The sequence below is a fragment of the Salmo trutta genome, chromosome 7 (genome assembly GCF_901001165.1).
Source record: "Salmo trutta chromosome 7, fSalTru1.1, whole genome shotgun sequence".
Lineage (NCBI taxonomy): Eukaryota > Metazoa > Chordata > Actinopteri > Salmoniformes > Salmonidae > Salmo > Salmo trutta.
Window position 1 is genome coordinate 40405364 of NC_042963.1, and position 18782 is coordinate 40424145.

Below are 18782 nucleotides of genomic sequence, written 5' to 3' on the forward strand. Positions count from 1 at the left end.
AAAAAGGTGAGCTGCCCCTGGTCCACCCTCACTTTTTCTGTGCAAATTGTCATTTACCATGGGAGCAGTGGCATAAAGTACTTAAGTAAAAATACTTTAAAGTACTACTGAAGTAGTTTTTTGGGGTATCTGTACTTGACTTATTTTTGACAACTTTTACTTTTAATAATGTACTTTTTACTCCACATTTTCCCTGACACCCAAAAGTACTTGTTACATTTTGAATGCTTAGCAGAACAGGAAAATATTGCAATTCACAGTCATCCCTACTGCCTCTGATCTGGCGGACTCACTAAACACACATGCTTCATTTGTAAATGATGTCTGCGTGTTGGAATGTGGCCCTGTCTATCCATAATTTAAAAAAAAAAAATGGTACCGTCTGGTTTGCTTAATATAAGGAATTTGAAATGTTTTACTTTTGATACTTAAGTACATTTTAACCAAATACTTTTAGATGTTTAATTAAAGAAGAAGTTAATGCTAGCCTGGTCTCAAATCTGTTCGTGCTTTATTGCCAACTCTCTTATGTAAAAGGAGTGCCAAACGTGTGACAATAACCATAGAAGTTAGCAAGACAGCACAAAAAGATCTGGGACCAGGCTAGGTTAATGTTACTTTATGTTTAGCCTGAAAATAAGCAGTCATTGGATGGATAATATATCTGTTTCATAGAAATCACACTACGGTCTAGAGAGCAGATGCAGAACAGAGCTTCTATTCTTCTGCAGGGGGAGTCGCCGGTTCTCCCTCTATCTCTCTTTTAGTGATTGTCACATAGATGCCATTCTTGGGTCCGAGAGTGGTGTGAGACTTCAACTCCAGAGGTACCTGCAACATACATTTTTTATTTTTATTTCACCATTATTTAACCAGGTAGGCTAGTTGAGAACAAGTTCTCATTCACAACTGCGACCTGGCCAAGATAAAGCAAAGCAGTTTGACACATACAACAACACAGAGTTACACATGGAATAAACAAACATACAATCAATAATACAGTAGAAAAATCTAGGCAATAAATGGGCCATGTAGGCGAAGTAATTACAATATAGCAATTAAACACAGGAATGGTAGGATGTGCAGAAGATGAATGTGCAAGTAGAGATACTGGGGTGCAAAGGAGCAAGATAAATAAATAAATACAGCATGGGGATGAGGTAGATTGGATGAGCTATGTACAGGTGCAGTGATCTGTGAGCTGCTCTGACTGGTGCTTAAAGCTAGTGAGGGAGGTAAGAGTCTCCAGCTTCAGAGATTTTTGCAGTTCGTTCCAGTCATACATGTAGAAGAGCAACATGTTAAAGAGCTAGGATACAGCATTGACTGGGTTGTATACATGTGGCTCTGTATTTTCAATGTTATTATTACCTTTACAAATGTAGGTTGGGATAAGTGCCAAAATAAGAAATATGGGCCCGTATTCACAAAGCGTATCAGTATGAATGGTGATCTAGGATCAGTTTTTCTTTTTAGATCATAGATCAATATGCTTATATGGACAGGGGTGGCTTGATCCTAGATCAGCACTCCTACTCTAAGACACTTTAGAGAATATGGACTCAGAGGTTTAACCCACCTTGGTGTCTGTGCAGGCCACAATGTTGAACTTCCTGAAGACATGCACCAGGGCCATCTTGATCTCCAGCTGGGCCAGCCTCATGCCGACACAGCTGCGGGGCCCTGCCCCAAACGGCAGATACACAAACGGGTGTCTGCTGGCCTTGGTCTCCACTGTGAATCTGAATGGCAGAGTAGAGGCCACAGTGGTCAGTATGTAATACACTCTGATACTATACTTCTGTGTTGTATTATCACGCGTCAATGTTGTCACTCCATGTTGTACAGAACATCAACAGTAGGACATAATGTGAGGCAGTGACAGTGTACTGTAGCTGTGCTGTGTAACAATGTAGCAGTGCTGGGACTTCTCTATGGTAGGCCGATAGAAATGGAACATAATTACTGAGCTACAGTAGACTGGCTGCCGCTTACCTCTCAGGGATGAACTTCTCTGGCTCGGGCCAGTACTCTGGATCATAGTGCAGATAGCCTGCAGGGATCTCCAGTGTGGCTCCCTTGGGTAGGAACTGTCCATTCACCATGCAGTCCTCGTCAACGTCACGGGCAAACCTGAAACAAAATGGTTGCTCAGTTTCCACAATGCACATAATGAAATGATGAACTATGGAAACATGGGGGACATCTATTTAATTTAACCTTTATTTAACTAGGCAAGTCAGTTAAGAACAAATTCTTATTTACAATGATGGCCTAACCTGGCCAAACCTTAACCCGGATGACTGGGCCGATTGTGCGCCGCCCTATGGGACTCCCAATCACGGCCGGTTGTGATACAGAATCAAACCAGGGTCTGTAGTGACACCTCTAGCACTGAGATGCAGTGTCTCAGACCGCTGTGCCACTTGGAAGCCCAAACATGGCCATATACAGTACATAAGAGAGTTGTCTTGTGAATCATTCTAATGTCAATATTATCAATCCTATAAGGCTCTTACCTGAAACCAGGCGGGTAGAGGCGCAGAGCTTCTGATATCACCATGTCAAGATATTTCAGCTCCTGGACGTTGGTGTAATCTGGTGAATCCTACGACAGAGAAAATAACACAATCCTGCATTCCTATACTATCGAGTCAATACTGAAAGCACATTTTACACCACAAAAAAATCAAGAAAAGGAGCAAAGTGCAATTCATACTGATGCCAGCAGAGAGCAGCAAAACATGTTATTCAAAACTATGCTATGGCTATGAGTTTATTTGGAGAGCATGGCTGAGAATTTAAGAGTTTGTTGTTTGTTACTGCACCAAACAAACCACAAAGATTAACTATATCCTAGATGAATGTATGGATGTTGAGAGTGACTGAGTCGACATTAACACTGTTAAACAATAACTACGCTGAACAAACACCCCGCTGTCCATAAAACACTGCTGATGTGCTCAATGTGTGTGTGCATGCTTGTACATGTGTGCCCGTGTGTGTGTGGTTCGGTTGTTAGAGGGCCAGTCACTGCCATGTGTGTGTGTCTGGGGACAATTCCAGAGCCTGTAAAGACGGGGCTCCATTGTCTGGCCTTCCTGACACTTCTCATTGGCCGCCACACAGTTCCCCAGGGGAATGACATGTCCCTAATGAGCGCTAAGAGCTAACACTGCTCTCTGCTCCACTGATAAAGCCTAACCGCCGCTAGCTGCCAGACCTGTTGTGTAAGATAGAGCGCTTTTCAATGTGTCTGTAGCCTAGTACCACAACACTCTCCGCCAGACTGTGGATGAAATATGTAGCATGCAGCGACAGTGTTATTTCTGCCTGTAGTGCCGGTGTACCTAATGATTATTCATGCTTGGTTTACTGCCAGGCCAGGGGAGAGGGAGCGTCTGTGGAGTTGAGAGTTAGTTGGAGCATTTGTATTCCAACGCCATGATTTCCTAATTATGCAGATTCAATGACAATCACTTATCCAAATCCTGCGGGGCAGTTTCACAAAGCTGATTCAACAAGTTAATCGGGAACACATTGGCCCCAGTGTGTGGCTGTGTGTGTGTCTGTCCGTCTGTGGGCGTGTGCATCAAACACCCTGGTTCTGCACCACGGGGCGTGACAGGGCACAATGTTGTGAGGTACATCAGATATCAGTGTTTAGTATGTCTCAGCCCTTTAGTCATCAAATTAAGCCCATTGTTTATTCCAACGGCACACAGAGACCTAGAAAAAAACCACTCCCTTTCACTGAGGGATGGCACAGCAACATCTTCATCAAGATTTGGAAAAAAAAGTGTTTCTTATTGGTCAAGTTCATCTTGTCCCTCCCTGTATTCTGCCATTTGCTACCTAATGAATGTGGGTTATAATACACAGGAAAGCTGCTGATGAGCAGTGTTCTATAACAGAGGAATAGGATTGACTGACCTGACCAATCTGACCTTACAGCGATCACAGTTATAAATTTCCACCTCCCAGTCACAGTGTGAGGTCAGACAGTAATAACCGAGGGCGCTGGAGTGGCTAATGGATGGAGGGACTGGTGGAGAGGAGCCCGCTCTGTCTGTCACCTGTCCTGGGGACCACCAGAGGGCACATGGGGCCTGGAGTGTGTGGTGAGGCTCCCCACCTTTAGATATCCTCCTAAGACCCCCTTAAGCACCTGAGTTGGTTTGATGTCCGCTTGGCTGCATCTGCATGTGGTACAAGTGAAGCGGCGTCATGATAAGACTATGTCGGCGAGCATCTAGACCGCCATTGCCCTCTGTTTTGTGGGCGAAGGTGCAATCACTAGAGAACAAACTGGCGAGCTCCGTCCGAGACTATGCTATCAACGGGACTTAAAGAACTATAATATCCTATGTTTCTCGGGAGTCGTAGCTGAACAAGGATATGGATAATATACATTTCGCTGGCTTTTCCATGCATCGTCAAGATCAGAAGGCAGCCTCATGTAAGATAAGAGGTGGAGAGGTGTGTCTTTGTTAACAACAGCTGGCGCATGATCTCTAATGTTAAGGAAGTCTCAAGTTTGGCTCACCTGAGTTAGAATACCTCATGATAAGCTGCATACCATACTAGATGTCTATTTACCACCACAAACCGATGCTGGCACTAAGACACTCAACAAGCTGTATAGGGCATAGGCAAGATGCAGTAGATGGTATAGAGTACAGTAAATACATATGAGATGAGTAATGTAGGATATGTTAACATTATATAAAGTGGCATTGTTTAAAGTGGCTAGTGATACATTTATTACATACATTTTTCCATTATTAAAGTGGCTAGAGTTGAGTCAGTATGTTGGCTGTCACGACTTCAGCCGAAGTTGGTCCCTCTCCTTGTTCGTTCGGCGGTCGAAGTCGCCGACCTTCTAGCCATCGCTGATCCTCTTTTCATTTTCCTTTGGTTTTGTCTTGTATCACACCTGGTTCCAATCCCATTCATTACATGTTGTGTATTTAACCCTCTGTTCCCCCTCATTGTCCTTGTTGGTGATTGTTTGTTTGTAAGCATTGTGCAAGTTATGTTCTGGTGTGCGACGGGTTTTGTACCCACTGGTATTATTTTGTATATTTTGGTTTTCTGAGTTTTTGAGCGTTTATTAAACTACTCCGTTTTATACCAAGTTCAATCTCCTGCGCCTGACTTCCCTGCCAGCAGCACACACCCTTACATTGGCCGCAACCACTCAATGTTAGTGATGGCCGTTTAACAGTCTGATGGCCTTGAGATAGAAGCTGTTTTTCAGTCTCTCGGTTCCCGCTTTGATGCACCTGTACTGACCTCGCCTACCACTGTAGTGTCGTCTGCAAACTTGATGATTGAGTTGGAGGTGTGCATGGCCACGCAGTCATGGGTGAACAGGGAGTACAGGAGAGGGCTGAGAACGCACCCTTGTGGGGCCCCAGTGTTGAGGATCAGCGGGGTGGAGATGTTGTTATCTACCCTCACCGCCTGGGGGCGGCCGGTCAGGAAGTCCAGGACCCAGTTGCACAGGGCGGGGTCGAGACCCAGGGTCTCGAGCTTAATGATGAGTTTGGAGGGTACTATGGTGTTAAATGCTGAGCTGTAATCGATGAACAGCATTTTTACATAGGTATTCCTCTTGTCCAAATGGGTTAGCGCGGTGTGATTGCGTCGTCTGTGGACCCTTTCGGGCGGTAAGCAAATTGGAGTGGGTCTAGGGTGTCAGTTAGGGTGGAGGTGTTATGGTCCTTGACTAGTCTCTCAAAGCACTTCATGATGACGGAAGTGAGTGCTACAGGGCGGTAGTCATTTAGCTCAGTTACCTTAGCTTTCTTGGGAACAGGAACAATGGTGGCCCTCTTGAAGCATGTGGGAACAGCAGGCTGGGATAAAGATTGATTGAATATGTCCGTAAACACACCAGCCAGCTGGTCTGCGCATGCTCTGAGGACGCAGCTGGGGATGCCGTCTGGACCTGCAGCCTTGCAAGGGTTAACACGTTTAAATGTTTTACTCACGTTGGCTGCAGTGAAGGAGAGCCCGCAGGTTTTGGTAGCGGGCCGTGTCATTGGCACTGTATTGTCCTCAAAGTGAGCAAAGAAGTTGTTTAGTTTGTCTGGGAGCAAGGCATCATGGTCCGCGACGGGGCTGGTTTTTATTTTGTAGTCCATGATTGACTGTAGACCCTGAAGATATACCTCTCGTGTCTGAGCCATTGAATTGCGACTCTCCTTTGTCTCTATACTGACGCTTAGCTTGTTTGATTGCCTTGCAGAGGGAATAGCTACACTGTTTGTATGTTTTAATAGATGCTGTGGGTACAACATCACCGATGTACTTGCTAATAAACTCGCTCACCGAATCAGCATATTCATCAATGTTGTTGTTCGACGCTATGCGGAAACATATCCCAGTCCACGTGATCGAAGCAATCTTGAAGCGTGGAATTCGATTGGTCGGACCAGCGTTGAACAGACCTGAGCACGGGTGCTTCCTGTTTTAGTTTCTGTCTATAGGCTGGGAGCAACAAAATGGAGTCGTGGTCAGCTTTTCCAAAAGGAGGGCGGGGGAGGGCCTTATATGCATCGCGGAAGTTAGAATAACAATGATCCAGGGTTTTGCCAGCCCGGGTCACGCAATCGATATGCTGATCAAATTTAGGGAGCCTTGTTTTCAGATTAGCCTTGTTAAAATCCAATAAATGCAGCCTCAGGATATGTGGTTTCCAGTTTACATAGAGTCAAATGAAGTTCGTTCAGGGCTGTCGATGCGTCTGCTTGGGGGGGAATATACACGACTGTGATTATGATCGAAGAGAATTCTCGGTAGATAATGCGGTCGGCATTTGATTGTGAGGAATTCTAAGTCAGGTGAACAAAAGGACTTGAGTTCCTGTATGTTATGATCCCACCACATCTCGTTAATCATAAGGCATACACTCCCGTCCTTCTTCTTACCAGAGAGATGCTTGTTTCTGTCGGCGCGATGCGTGAAGAAACCAGGTGGCTGGACCAACTCAGATAGCGTGTCTCGAGTGAGGCATGTTTCCGTGAAACAAAGAACGTAACAGTCTCTGATGTCTCTCTGGAAGGCAACCCTTGCTCGGATTTCGTCTACCTTGTTGTCAAGAGACTGGACATTGGCGAGTAGTATGCTCGGGAGCGGTGCGCGATGTGCCCATCTACGGATCCTGACCAGAAGACCGCTCTGTCTGCCCCTTCTGCTGCGCCGTTGTTTTGGGTTGCCGGCTGGGATCCGATCCATTGTCCTGGGTGGTGGGCCAAACAGAGGATCCGCTTCGGGAAAGTCATATTCCTGGTCATAATGTTGGTGAGTTGACATTGCTCTTGTATCCAATAGTTTATCTACTTCCCCAGAGTCAGATGGACTTGTGGATACCATTTTTAAGTCTTTGTGTCCAGTAAAAAGGAAGTTGGAGGTTGTTTTGCGAGCCAATGCTAACTAGCGTTAGCACAATGACTGGAAGCCTATGTGTATCTGTTAGCGTGCTAGCAGATACCCATAGACTTCCAGTAATTGCGCTAACATTAGTTAGCAATTGCGCTAGTGCTAGTTAGCAACTTCCTTCAAACTGCTCGCAGAGAAATAAAAATGGTTCCATGTTTCAAGAGCTGAAATAAAAGATCCCAGAAATTGTCCATATGCACAAAAAGCTTATTTCTGTTGTACACAAATTTGTTTACATCCCTGTTAGTGAGCATTTCTCCTTTGCCAAGATAATTCATCCACCTGACCGGTGTGGCATATCAAGAAGCTGATTAAAAAGCATGATCATTACACAGGTGCACCTTGTGCTGGGGACAATATAAGGCCACTCTAAAATGTGCAGTTTTGTCAAACAACACAGTCACACAGATGTCTCAAGTTTTCAGGGATCGTGCAATTGGCATGCTGACTGCAGGAATGTACACCAAAGCTGTTGCCAGAGAATTGAATGTTAATTTCTCTACCATAAGCCGCTTCAACATCATTTTAGAGAATTTGTCAGTACGTCCAACTGGCCTCACAACCCCAGGCCACGTGTAACCACACCAGCCCAGGACCTCCACATCCGACTTTTTCACGGGATCATCTGAGACCAGCCACCCAGACAGCTGATAAGTTTGTGGGTTTGCACAACCAAAGGATTTCTGCACCAACTGTTTCAAGGAGTGGGACACTAATCTGAATGCTTATAATAAATCCCGCTATGACCTCCAACGAGCCATCAAACAGGCAAAGCGTCAATACAGGACTAAGATCAAATCATACTACGTCGGCTCTGACGCTCGTTGGATGTGGCAGGGTTTGCAAACTATCACAGATTACAAAGGGAAACCCAGCAGCGGGCTGCCCATTGACGTGAGCCTACCAAATGAGCTCAATGCCTTCTATGCTCGCTTCGAGACAAGCAACACTGAACCATGCATGAGAGCACCAGCAGTTCTGAATGATTCACTATGTGTGCAATAAGTGTTTAACAGGATAAAAAGAAACGGAATAGAGCTAAGCACAGGCAAAATCCAAGAGGAGAATTTGGTTCAGTCTGCTTTCCACCAGACACTGGGAGACAAATGTACCTTTCAGCAGGACAATAACTTAAAACACAAGGCCAAATATACACTGGAGTTGTTTACCAAGATAACGTTGAATGTTCCTGGGTGGCCTAGTTACAGTTTTGACTTAAATTGGCTTGAAAATCTATGACAAGACTTGTAAATGGCCATCTAGCAATGATCAACAACCAACTTGACAAAGCTTGAAGAATTATTAAGAACAATGTGCAAATATTGTACAATCCAGGTGTGCAAAGCCCTTAGAGACTTACCCAGTAAGACTCTCAGCTGTAATCCCTGCCAAATGTGATTCTAACATGTATTGATTGACTCAGGGGTGTGAATACTTATGTACGTAAATGAGATATCTGTATTTAATTTTCAATACATTTGCAAAAAAAATCTAAAAACCTGTTTTTACTTTGTCATTATGGAGTATCGTGTGTAGATGAGTGAGGGGGAAAAAACTATTTAATCCATTTTGAATTCAGGCTGTAACACAACAAAATGTGGAATAATTCAAGGGGTATGAATACTTTCTGAAGGCACTATACATATCTACCTCAATTACCTCATACCCCTGCACATTGACTCGGTACTGGTACCCCATGTATTTAGCGACGTTATCGTTACTCATTGTGTGTTACAATTCTGAGAAAAATATAGAAAATAACAACACAACATTTTTTATTATTTTCTATATTTTTCTCAGAATTGTTGGGAGTTGCCCGTAAGTAAGCATTTCACTGTTAGCCTACAGTTTCCTGTTGTTTATGAAGCATGTGACAAATAAAATTAGATTTCATACATTGTAGGGTGCCCAGCCACTCTGCCCAGAATGGGTGAAAACACACGTTGGGGATGACATTCGTGACTCGTTTCAGGAAACTGTTGCACAACAAGAGAGGCATTTCAATGTAAAGAAATGCAGACTGGAACATGTGAAATTTCATGTACTTTAATTAATAACAAACATTTCACTTCCTTATGTTATAAAATACATTTTACCAAGACAAATATGATTCTCCATATTCTGAATCATTCAATAGGGTCTTTCTCTAACGTATCATTAACAGTATTTCCAAAAAGTTGGATTTTGTAACCTAATACATCCGATAATAAGCACCAAGCTCTGTTGAAGGAGCGGTGCAGCCTTTTGGCCGGAACGTTTGAGGATTTTAAATGTTGTGGTCGTCCTTTTCCAAGTTGTTTCTGCGAGTCACTAAAGCTAAATTAGCATGACACGAGCTGAATTAAATGTGAAAGGCTTTGAAAACAAAAAGCTTGCAGTGCTCTATTGACATTTCACAGAGATATGCTTGTTTTTGTGAGAAGTCTTCAAAAAGAACACGAACTTCGCATTAATATGGACAGTGTATACTAAAATATGAAAATACTATATGTCATGTCTCAAAATGGATATCTATCTCACCTCCTATATTGTTTTATGTCCTCCGGATTTGAGAAGAGAGATGACGAGTTCAATGGTAAGCCTGTCAGGTAGCCTTATTCTCACAGCATCCAGCACAGCTGACGCAATGCTATTTTCCAGATTTTTTTACCACTTCTTTTCTAAGCCTCCATCGATTTAGTCACTCTAATTTTGACTATCCTACAAGGGTAAAAACCACAAAACATTTTGAACGGATAATAATAGAGACATGATGTTTGGACCTTTTCATTTTCTTAATGATTATCTACCCAAGTAACTGGTCAACAGATGTGTTTTTGAAAACAATGGCAGCACACTTCCAATGATAGGTCCAGCAAAAATGTACTTTGAGACCCTTTCCAGTCAACCTGTGCTTACTTCAGAACCTTTCAGACCCATATTTTGAGGCCCTCCCCATGCAAGGGCCGGCTCTTCCTGTAGGACACCGATCAGTGTTCTAAAGGGCAGAGCAGCAGTTTGGGCCACAAGGTCGTGATAGGAGGGAGGCGAAGGTCGTCATAAAGCCTGCTGTTTCATCCCCTATCATCTACAGCAGGGGTCTGCTACAGACGGCAACTTGTGTCCTGCAAGTGATTCTCTCTTGCAGAGAGAGCTTTTTGTAAAAAATAATATATAAAAAAATACTGTAAAATCAGCAGGAATTAAGTGAAAAATGTCTTATTCACAAAATCTGTTCCCAATTATTCCCACAAATAAAAAAAGAGATGTGATCGTGTCTCAATGTATGAAATGATTGTTATTATCAAATACAATCAAATATAACCTCAATTTGCAGTGTACAAATTTAATACAATTATGTTCCGGCCCCCCAACCATTCGCTCAGACAAAAATCGGCCCGCGGCTGAATTTAATTGCCTACCCCTGATCTACAGTTACTGACAGGTCTCCTGATGCTGAGGTAGACCTATCTGAGACCTGATGCTATCTAGCTTATGTGTAGCTAAAGGCACACATTTTCACAAAAACATGGATTCAAATGTAGATTAAAAAAAGCTGTTCTTGGCGCCATACGGCAGGTGACAAATCCTGGTGTTAAAGACGTCAAACTTATGCAGCCCAACGGAAAGAGAGATTTGGCAGATATGCTTGATAAAAAATTATCCCCATTTGGCATATCAGTCTAAAGAGGGATAGCCAAACTCTTGACTCTGCAGGTCTTGAGATCCCACCATTTAGATAAAACAAGTCAGTTAAACATCTATGATCCGTGCATCTATGACACACACACACCTAGCAGTATCCACTAAAACACGGATGAAGTCATGATGACCTGTTGGGGAGGTACTCCCCAAAACCAGCCTTCAACATCTGAGTGTTTCGTGCAGAGCACTTCAAAAACAGAACAAGTGGTGGTACATGAGTAAGGATCACATTTATTGCGTTTCACAGAATTTCTAAATGTATTGAAGACTAAAAGTCCCGCTGTGTTCAAAGCATCAAAGGAATCCCCCTGAACACACAGAGAAACCTTATAACTTCACCAGACACATTTTATAGCCTCTCATTGCCTAATATCCACCTTTACTCTTCTGTAAAATTAGATTAATTTTTGCACAGTCTGAAATGAACAGCAAGCTTGGCTTGAAGCTCAATCTCTCAGTACAATCAGTAGTGAGACAAAATTATTTGGCCTCTAGAGTGCCTGTGTGTGCTTATTTCTATTTCTCTGCCCTTCTTCATTACAGGTCCTATTTGGAGTAGAAAAACAAGTAATTACTGTGTTGAATATGGGAGCTGAAACCTTCCCTTCTATGCTAGTTTGCCTCAGTGTCTTTGGCTTTCATTTCCTGTGGCCTACTACCACACAGTGTGGCTGCGGCTAAAATGGCAGCCCATTCCCTACTTTTGACCAGGGATTTATGGGCTCTGGTCAAAAGCAGTGCACTATATGGGGAATAGGGTGCCATTTGAGATGAAACCTCTGTGTCTTGGCCCTCTCCGTGCTGCTGCTGCCCAGTCATTTCAGTTTATTTACATTCTATTGCCCCCATTTGAATGCCCGGGCCCCAAGAGTCCCTTAGAAGTAGGTGCTTTGGAAACAGACACACACACACGGCCTCCTTTTCTCCACCGCATCCGGCGGGGTTGCCATGGTAATGGTCACTTATGGTTATTGATAGGGATAGAGGCGCATATGTTCAAACAAGAGATGTGGCTTTAGGGGATTGTTAATACACAAATGCAATGACTGTCGGTTTGCATTGTCTTCAAATAGCCGGGAACAAAGAGAGAGAGAGTGGGGGAGGGAAGATCTGTGCTCTCTGCAAACAAAAAGCAAACAATAGATAATCTCTCTGTGATAAAACTATTAAACTCAGCAAAAAAAGAAACATCCCTTTTTCAGGACCCTGTCTTTCAAAGATAATTTGTAAAAATTCAAATAACTTCACAGATCTTCATTGTAAAGGGTTTAAACACTGTTTCCCATGCTTGTTCAATGAAACATAAACAATTAATGAGCATGCACCTGTGGAACGGTCGTTAAGACACTAACAGCTTACAGACGGTAGGCAATTAATGTCACAGTTATGAAAACTTAGGACACTAAAGAGGCCTTTCTACTGACTCTGAAAGACACCAAAAGAAAGATGCCCAGGGTCCCTGCTCATCCGCGTGAACGTGCCTTAGGCATGCTGCAAGGAGGCATGGGGACTGCAGATGTGTCCAGGGCAATAAATTGCAATGTCCGTACTGTGAAACGCCTAATACAGCGCTACAGGGAGACAGGACGGGCAGCTGATCGTCCTCGCAGTGGCAGACCACGTGTAACAACACCTGCACAGGATCGGTACATCCGAACATCACACCTGCGGGACAGGTACAGGATGGCAACAACAACTGCCCGAGTTACACCAGGAACGCACAATCCCTCCATCAGTGCTCAGACTGTCCGCAATAGGCTGAGAGAGGCTGGACTGAGGGCTTGTATGCCTGTTGTAAGGCAGGTCCTCACCAGACATCACCGGCAACAATGTCGCCTATGGGCACAAACCCACCGTCGCTGGACCAGACAGGACTGGCAAAAAGTGCTCTTCACTGATGAGTCGCGGTTTTGTCTCACCAGGGGTGATGCTCGGATTCACGTTTATCGTCGAAGTAATGAGCGTTACACCGAGGCCTGTACTCTGGAGCGGGATCAATTTGGAGGTGGAGGGTCCGTCATGGTCTGGGGCGGTGTGTCACAGCATCATCGGACTGAGCTTGTTGTCATTGCAGGCAATCTCAACGCTGTGCGTAACAGGGAAGACATCCTCCTCCCTCATGTGGTACCCTTCCTGCAGGCTCATCCTGACATGACTCTCCTGCATGACAATGCCACCAGCCATACTGCTCGTTCTGTGCATGATTTCCTGCAAGACAGGAATGTCAGTGTTCTGCCATTGCCAGTGAAGAGCCCGGATCTCAATCCCATTGAGCACGTCTGGGACCTGTTGGATCGGAGGGTGAAGGCTAGGGCCAATCCCCTCAGAAATGTCCGGGAACTTGCAGGTGCCTTGGTGGAAGAGTGGAGTAAGATCTCACAGCAAGAACTGGCAAATCTGGTGCAGTCCATGAGGAGGTGATGCACTGCAGTACTTAATATAGCTGGTTGCCACACCAGATACTGACTGTTACTTTTGATTTTGACCCCCCCCCCTTGTTCAGGGACACATTATTCAATTTATGTTAGTCACATGTCTGTGGAACTTGTTTAGTTTATGTCTCAATTGTTGAATCTTATGTTCATACAAATATGTACACATGTTAAGTTTGCTGAAAATAAACGCAGTTGACAGTGAGGACGTTTCTTTTTTTGATGAGTTTATATCACAACTGGCTAATTCTAATCTTCTCCATCAATCTACAAACCAATAATTATGTGAAAGATATGACCTCGATGTAAAAAATAATACAAAGCCAAGTGCAACAATGAGAGTATGAGACAATGAAAGGAAACAAAACACTTCAGCCAGCCTTTTGATTTTACTTGGGGTAGTCGTGGCATTGGCCAAATTCTTAATTGGTTTGACTAATTGCAGAATGGAAATGTTGGAAGGAAATGTTTTGTGTTCTTATCACCTGGAGAGAGGTCAGGGCAGAGAGCAGAGAGAGAGAAAGAGAGAAACATTCATTAGCTCGTCAACACAGGTTGGTTGGCGGTTCAGGTTAGCTGCCTAGCACCCTTAAACCAACCTCTTGGCAGACAGACCCAACGCCTGAATGCAAAACTATGAAGCTAATGATTTGAATGACAATGAACAAAAAACAAAACCACCTGGCTGGCATACAAATAACACTTCCCATTTTCATATCAGCTCACACAGCAACACACAGTGATGGGTTATAACACAGTGAGGGGTATCAGTCCCTGAAGCACAGTGGAAATGGAGAGGAGAGCCTGTCTGGGGTAGGAGGAAGTAGGAACCGAGGCAAACTGAGTTTAGGTTAAGCCAGAGAGAGGGAGGGAAAAGGGGGAGCCCCTTTTCTGTCCACGTTAAGCAGATTCCACCTGGCTACCCCTACCCCGATCAACAGCCCTCCACCCCCCACAGCAACTCGCCCAAGCCTCCCCCACTTCTCCTTCTCCCAAATCCAAATAGCTGATGTTCTGAAAGAGCAGCAAAATCTGGACCCATAGAAATCAGCCGGGCTAGACAATATGGATATCTCTTTCTAAAATTATCTGCCGAATTTGTTGCAACCCCTATTCATAGTCTGAGATTCCCATAGATTGGGAGGCTGCCGCGGTCAACCCCCTCTTCAACGGGGGAGACACTCTAGACCCAAACTGCTACAGACTATCTATTCTACCCTGCCTTTCTAAGGTCTTCGAAAGCCAAGTTAACAAACAGATTACCGACCATTTCGAATCCCACCGTACCTTCTCCGCTATGCAATCTGGTTTCAGAGCTGGTCATGGGTGCACCTCAGGCACGCTCAAGATCCTAAACGATATCATAACCACCCTCGATAAGACACATTACTGTGCAGCCGTATTCATCGACCTGGCTAAGGCTTTCGACTCTGTCAATCATAACATTCTCATTGGCAGACTCAACAGCCTTGGTTTCTCAAATGACTGCCTCGCCTGATTCACCAACTACTTCTCTGATAGAGTTCAGTGTGTCAAATCGGAGGGCCTGTTGTCCGGACCTCTGGCAGTCTCAATGGGGGTGCCACAGGGTTCAATTCACGGGACAACTCTCTTCTCTGTATACATCAATGATGTCACTCTTGCTGTTGGTGATTCTCTGATTCACCTCTACGCAGACAACACCATTCTGTATACCTCTGGCCCTTCTTTGGACACTGTGTTAACTAACCTCCAGACGAGTTCAATGCCATACAACTATCCTTCCGTGGCCTCCAACTGCTCTTAAATGCAAGTAAAACTAAATGCATGCTCTTCAACCGATCGCTGCCCGCAGCTGCCCGCCCATCCAGCATCACTACTCTGGACGGTTCTGACTTAGAATATGTGGACAACTACAAATACCTAGGTGTCTGGTTAGACTGGAAACTCTCCTTCCAGACTCACATTAAGCATCTCCACTCCAAAATGAAATCTAGAATCGGCTTCCTATTTCGCAACAAAGCATCCTTCGCTCATGCTGCCAAACATACCCTCGTAAAACTCACCATCCTACCGATCCTCGACTTCGGCGATGTCATTTACAAAATAGCCTCCAACACTCTACTAAACAAACTGGATGCAGTCTATCACAGTGCCATCCGTTTTGTCACCAAAGCCCCATATACTACCCACCACTGCGACCTGTACGCTCTTGTTGGCTGGCCCTCACTTCATGCTCGTCGCCAAACCCACTGCCTCCAGGTCATCTACAAGTCTCTGCTAGGTAAACCTTATCTCAGCTCACTGGTCACCATAGCAGCACCCGTAGCACGCGCTCCAGCAGGTATATCTCACTGGTCACCCCCAAAGCCAATTCTTCCTTTGGCCGGCTCTCCTTCCAGTTCTCTGCTGCCAATGACTGGAACGAACTGCAAAAATCTCTGAAGCTGGAGACTCTTACCTCCCTCCCTAGCTTTAAGCACCAGCTGTCAGAGCAGCTCACAGATCACTGCACCTGTACATAGCCCATCTGTAAATAGCCCATCCAATCTACCTCATCCCCATACTGTATTTATTTATTTATCTTGCTCCTTTGCACCCCAGTATCTCTACTTGCACATTCATCTTCTGCACATTCTACCATTCCAGTGTTTAACTGCTAAATTGTAATTACTTCGCCACCATGGCCTATTTATCTCCCTACCTCCCGTATCCTACCTCATTTGCACATGCTGTATATAGATTTTTCTCCTGTATTATTGATTGTATGTTTGTTTATTCCATGTGTAACTCTGTGTTGTATGTGTCGAACTGCTTTGCTTTATCTTGGCCAGGTCGCAGTTGTAAATGAGAACTTGTTCTCAACTAGCCTACCTGGTTAAATAAAGGTGAAATAAAACATTTTTAAAATAAAGCAGATGAGGTGTTTTTATATTGGGGCAATGAAAGACTGTCAAATGAATCAAGATAAGCATGAATTGCTATTTTGATACATGAGGCTTATTTAATCTAACAGAAGTTTCATAATTCTTAAGTTATTACAAGTGTACTGATATAAGTGTGATGCATGTGACATCTCGGCAAATGAGAAGAAAAACATTTATGTAGGAGTTGTCCCTGTTGAAATTCAAAATGGTTTATGCATATTCATGAGGCTAGCATAGCATCTCACTCTCCACTGAACACAGGCTGTTGATGTCAACACCCCTCATCGAATATGTATCCACTAATCCAAAGAGAGAAATAGACGGGAGCTTGACAGCCTGCCATTCTGCTCTTTTGAAAATGAATCCCATTGATAGAGCGGAGACATATAATGCCTTCAGAAAGTATTCCCACTCCTTGACTTTTCCACATTTTACATCCTGAATTTAAAATGGATTAAATTGGCCATTACTAGGCTACTAACAATACCCCATAATGTCAAAGTGTAATTATGTTGTTAGAAATGTTTTACAAATTTGTTAAAAATGAAAAGCTGAAATGTCTTCAGTATATACAGTACCAGTCAAAAGTTTGGACACACCTACTCATTCAATGTTTTTTCTTTATGTTTTACTATTTCCTACATTGTAGAATAATAGTGAAGACATCAAAACTATGAAATAACACATATGGAATCATGTAGTAACCAAAAAAGTGTTGAACAAATCAAAATATATTTTATATTTGAGATTCTTCAAAGTAGCCACCCTTTGCCTTGATGATAGTTTTGCACACTCTTGGCATTCTCTCAACCAACTTCATGAGGTAGTCACCTGTTAATTTGTGGAATTTCCTTCCTTCTTAATGCATTTGAGCCAATCAGTTGTGTTGTGACAAGGTAGGGGTGGTATACAGAAGATAGCCCTATTTGGTTAAAGACCAAATCCATAGTATGGCAAGAACAGCAAAGAGAAACGACAGTCCATCATTACTTTAAGACATGGTCAGTCAATGCAGAAAATGTCAAGAACTTTGAAAGTTTCTTCAAGAGCAGTCGCAAAAACCATCAAGCGCTATGATAAAACTGGCTCTCATGAGCACCGCCACAGGAAAGGAAGACCCAGAGTTCATTAGAGTTACCAAATTGCAGCCAAAATAAATGCTTCACAGAGTTCAAGTAACAGACACATCTCAACATCAACTTTTTAGAGGAGACGTGAATCAGGCCTTCATTTATTTATATTTTTATTTTATTTAACCTTTTGCCTACCAAAAGGCAAAAGGCCTCCTGCGGGGATGGGGGCTGGGATTAAAAATAAATTACTTAAAAATATAGGATAAAACACATCACGACAAGTGAGACAACACTACATAAAGAGAGACCTAAGATGACAACATAGCATGGTAGCAACACAACATGGCAGCAGCACAACATGGTAGCAGCACACAACAGGGTTTAAACATTGTTGGGCACAGACAACAACACAAAGGTAGAGAACAATACATCACGCAAAGCAGCCACAACTGTCAGTAAGTGTCCATGATTGAGTGTTTGAATGAAGAGATTGAGATAACTGTCCAGTTTGAGTGTTTGTTGCAGCTTGTTTCAGTCGCCAGCTGCAGCGAACTGAAAAGACGAGCGATCCAGGGATGTGTGCGCTTTGGGGACCTTTAACAGAATGTGACTTGCAGAACGGGTGTTGTATGTGGAGGATGAGGGCTACAGTAGATATCTCAATAATAAGCAACAACCAGTGGGTCTTGCAACAGGTGTACAGAGATGACCAGTTTACAGAAGAGTATAGAGTGCAGTGATGTGTCCTATAAGGAGCATTGATGGCAAATCTGATGGCCGAAGGGTGATCTATAAATTACGTCTCCCATTATCTAGCATGGGTAGGATGGTCATCTGAATCAGTGTTAGTTTGGCAGCTGGGGTGAAAGAGGAGTGATTACGATAGAGGAAACCAAGTCTAGATTGAACTTTAGCCTGCAGCTTTGATATGTGCTGAGAGAAGGACAGTGTACTGTCTAGCCATACTCCGAAGTACTTGTATGAGGTGACTACCTCAAGCTCTAAACCCTCAGAGGTAGTAATCACACCTGTGGGGAGAGGGGCATTCTTCTTACCAAACCACATGATCTTTGTTTTGGAGGTGTTCAGAACAAGGTTAAGGGCAGAGAAAGCTTGTTGGACTCTAAGAAAGCTTTGTTGTAGAGTGTTATACACAAAATCCCGGGAGGGGCCAGTTGAGTATAAGACTGTATCATCTGCATATAAATGGATGAGAGAGTTTTGTACTGCCTGAGCTATGT

The 18782-nt window shown here is 43.7% G+C and overlaps 1 protein-coding gene across 4 annotated transcripts in view; it reads right to left on the reverse strand.

Annotated features, from left to right (window-relative positions):
• Window positions 1-270: 270 nt before the first annotated feature.
• Window positions 271-18782, reverse strand: part of LOC115197407 (thromboxane-A synthase-like) — a 143525-nt gene continuing 125013 nt past the window's right edge. For all 4 annotated transcript variants that reach the window (XM_029758872.1, XM_029758874.1, XM_029758873.1 and 1 more), the window contains 4 exons: window positions 2520-2608; window positions 1996-2133; window positions 1580-1742; window positions 271-831 (listed from right to left, as the gene is read on the reverse strand). In XM_029758872.1, the coding sequence (XP_029614732.1) occupies window positions 718-831; window positions 1580-1742; window positions 1996-2133; window positions 2520-2608 (504 nt within the window). In that variant the 3' untranslated portion in view covers window positions 271-717. The remainder of the gene's footprint in view (window positions 832-1579; window positions 1743-1995; window positions 2134-2519; window positions 2609-18782) is intronic.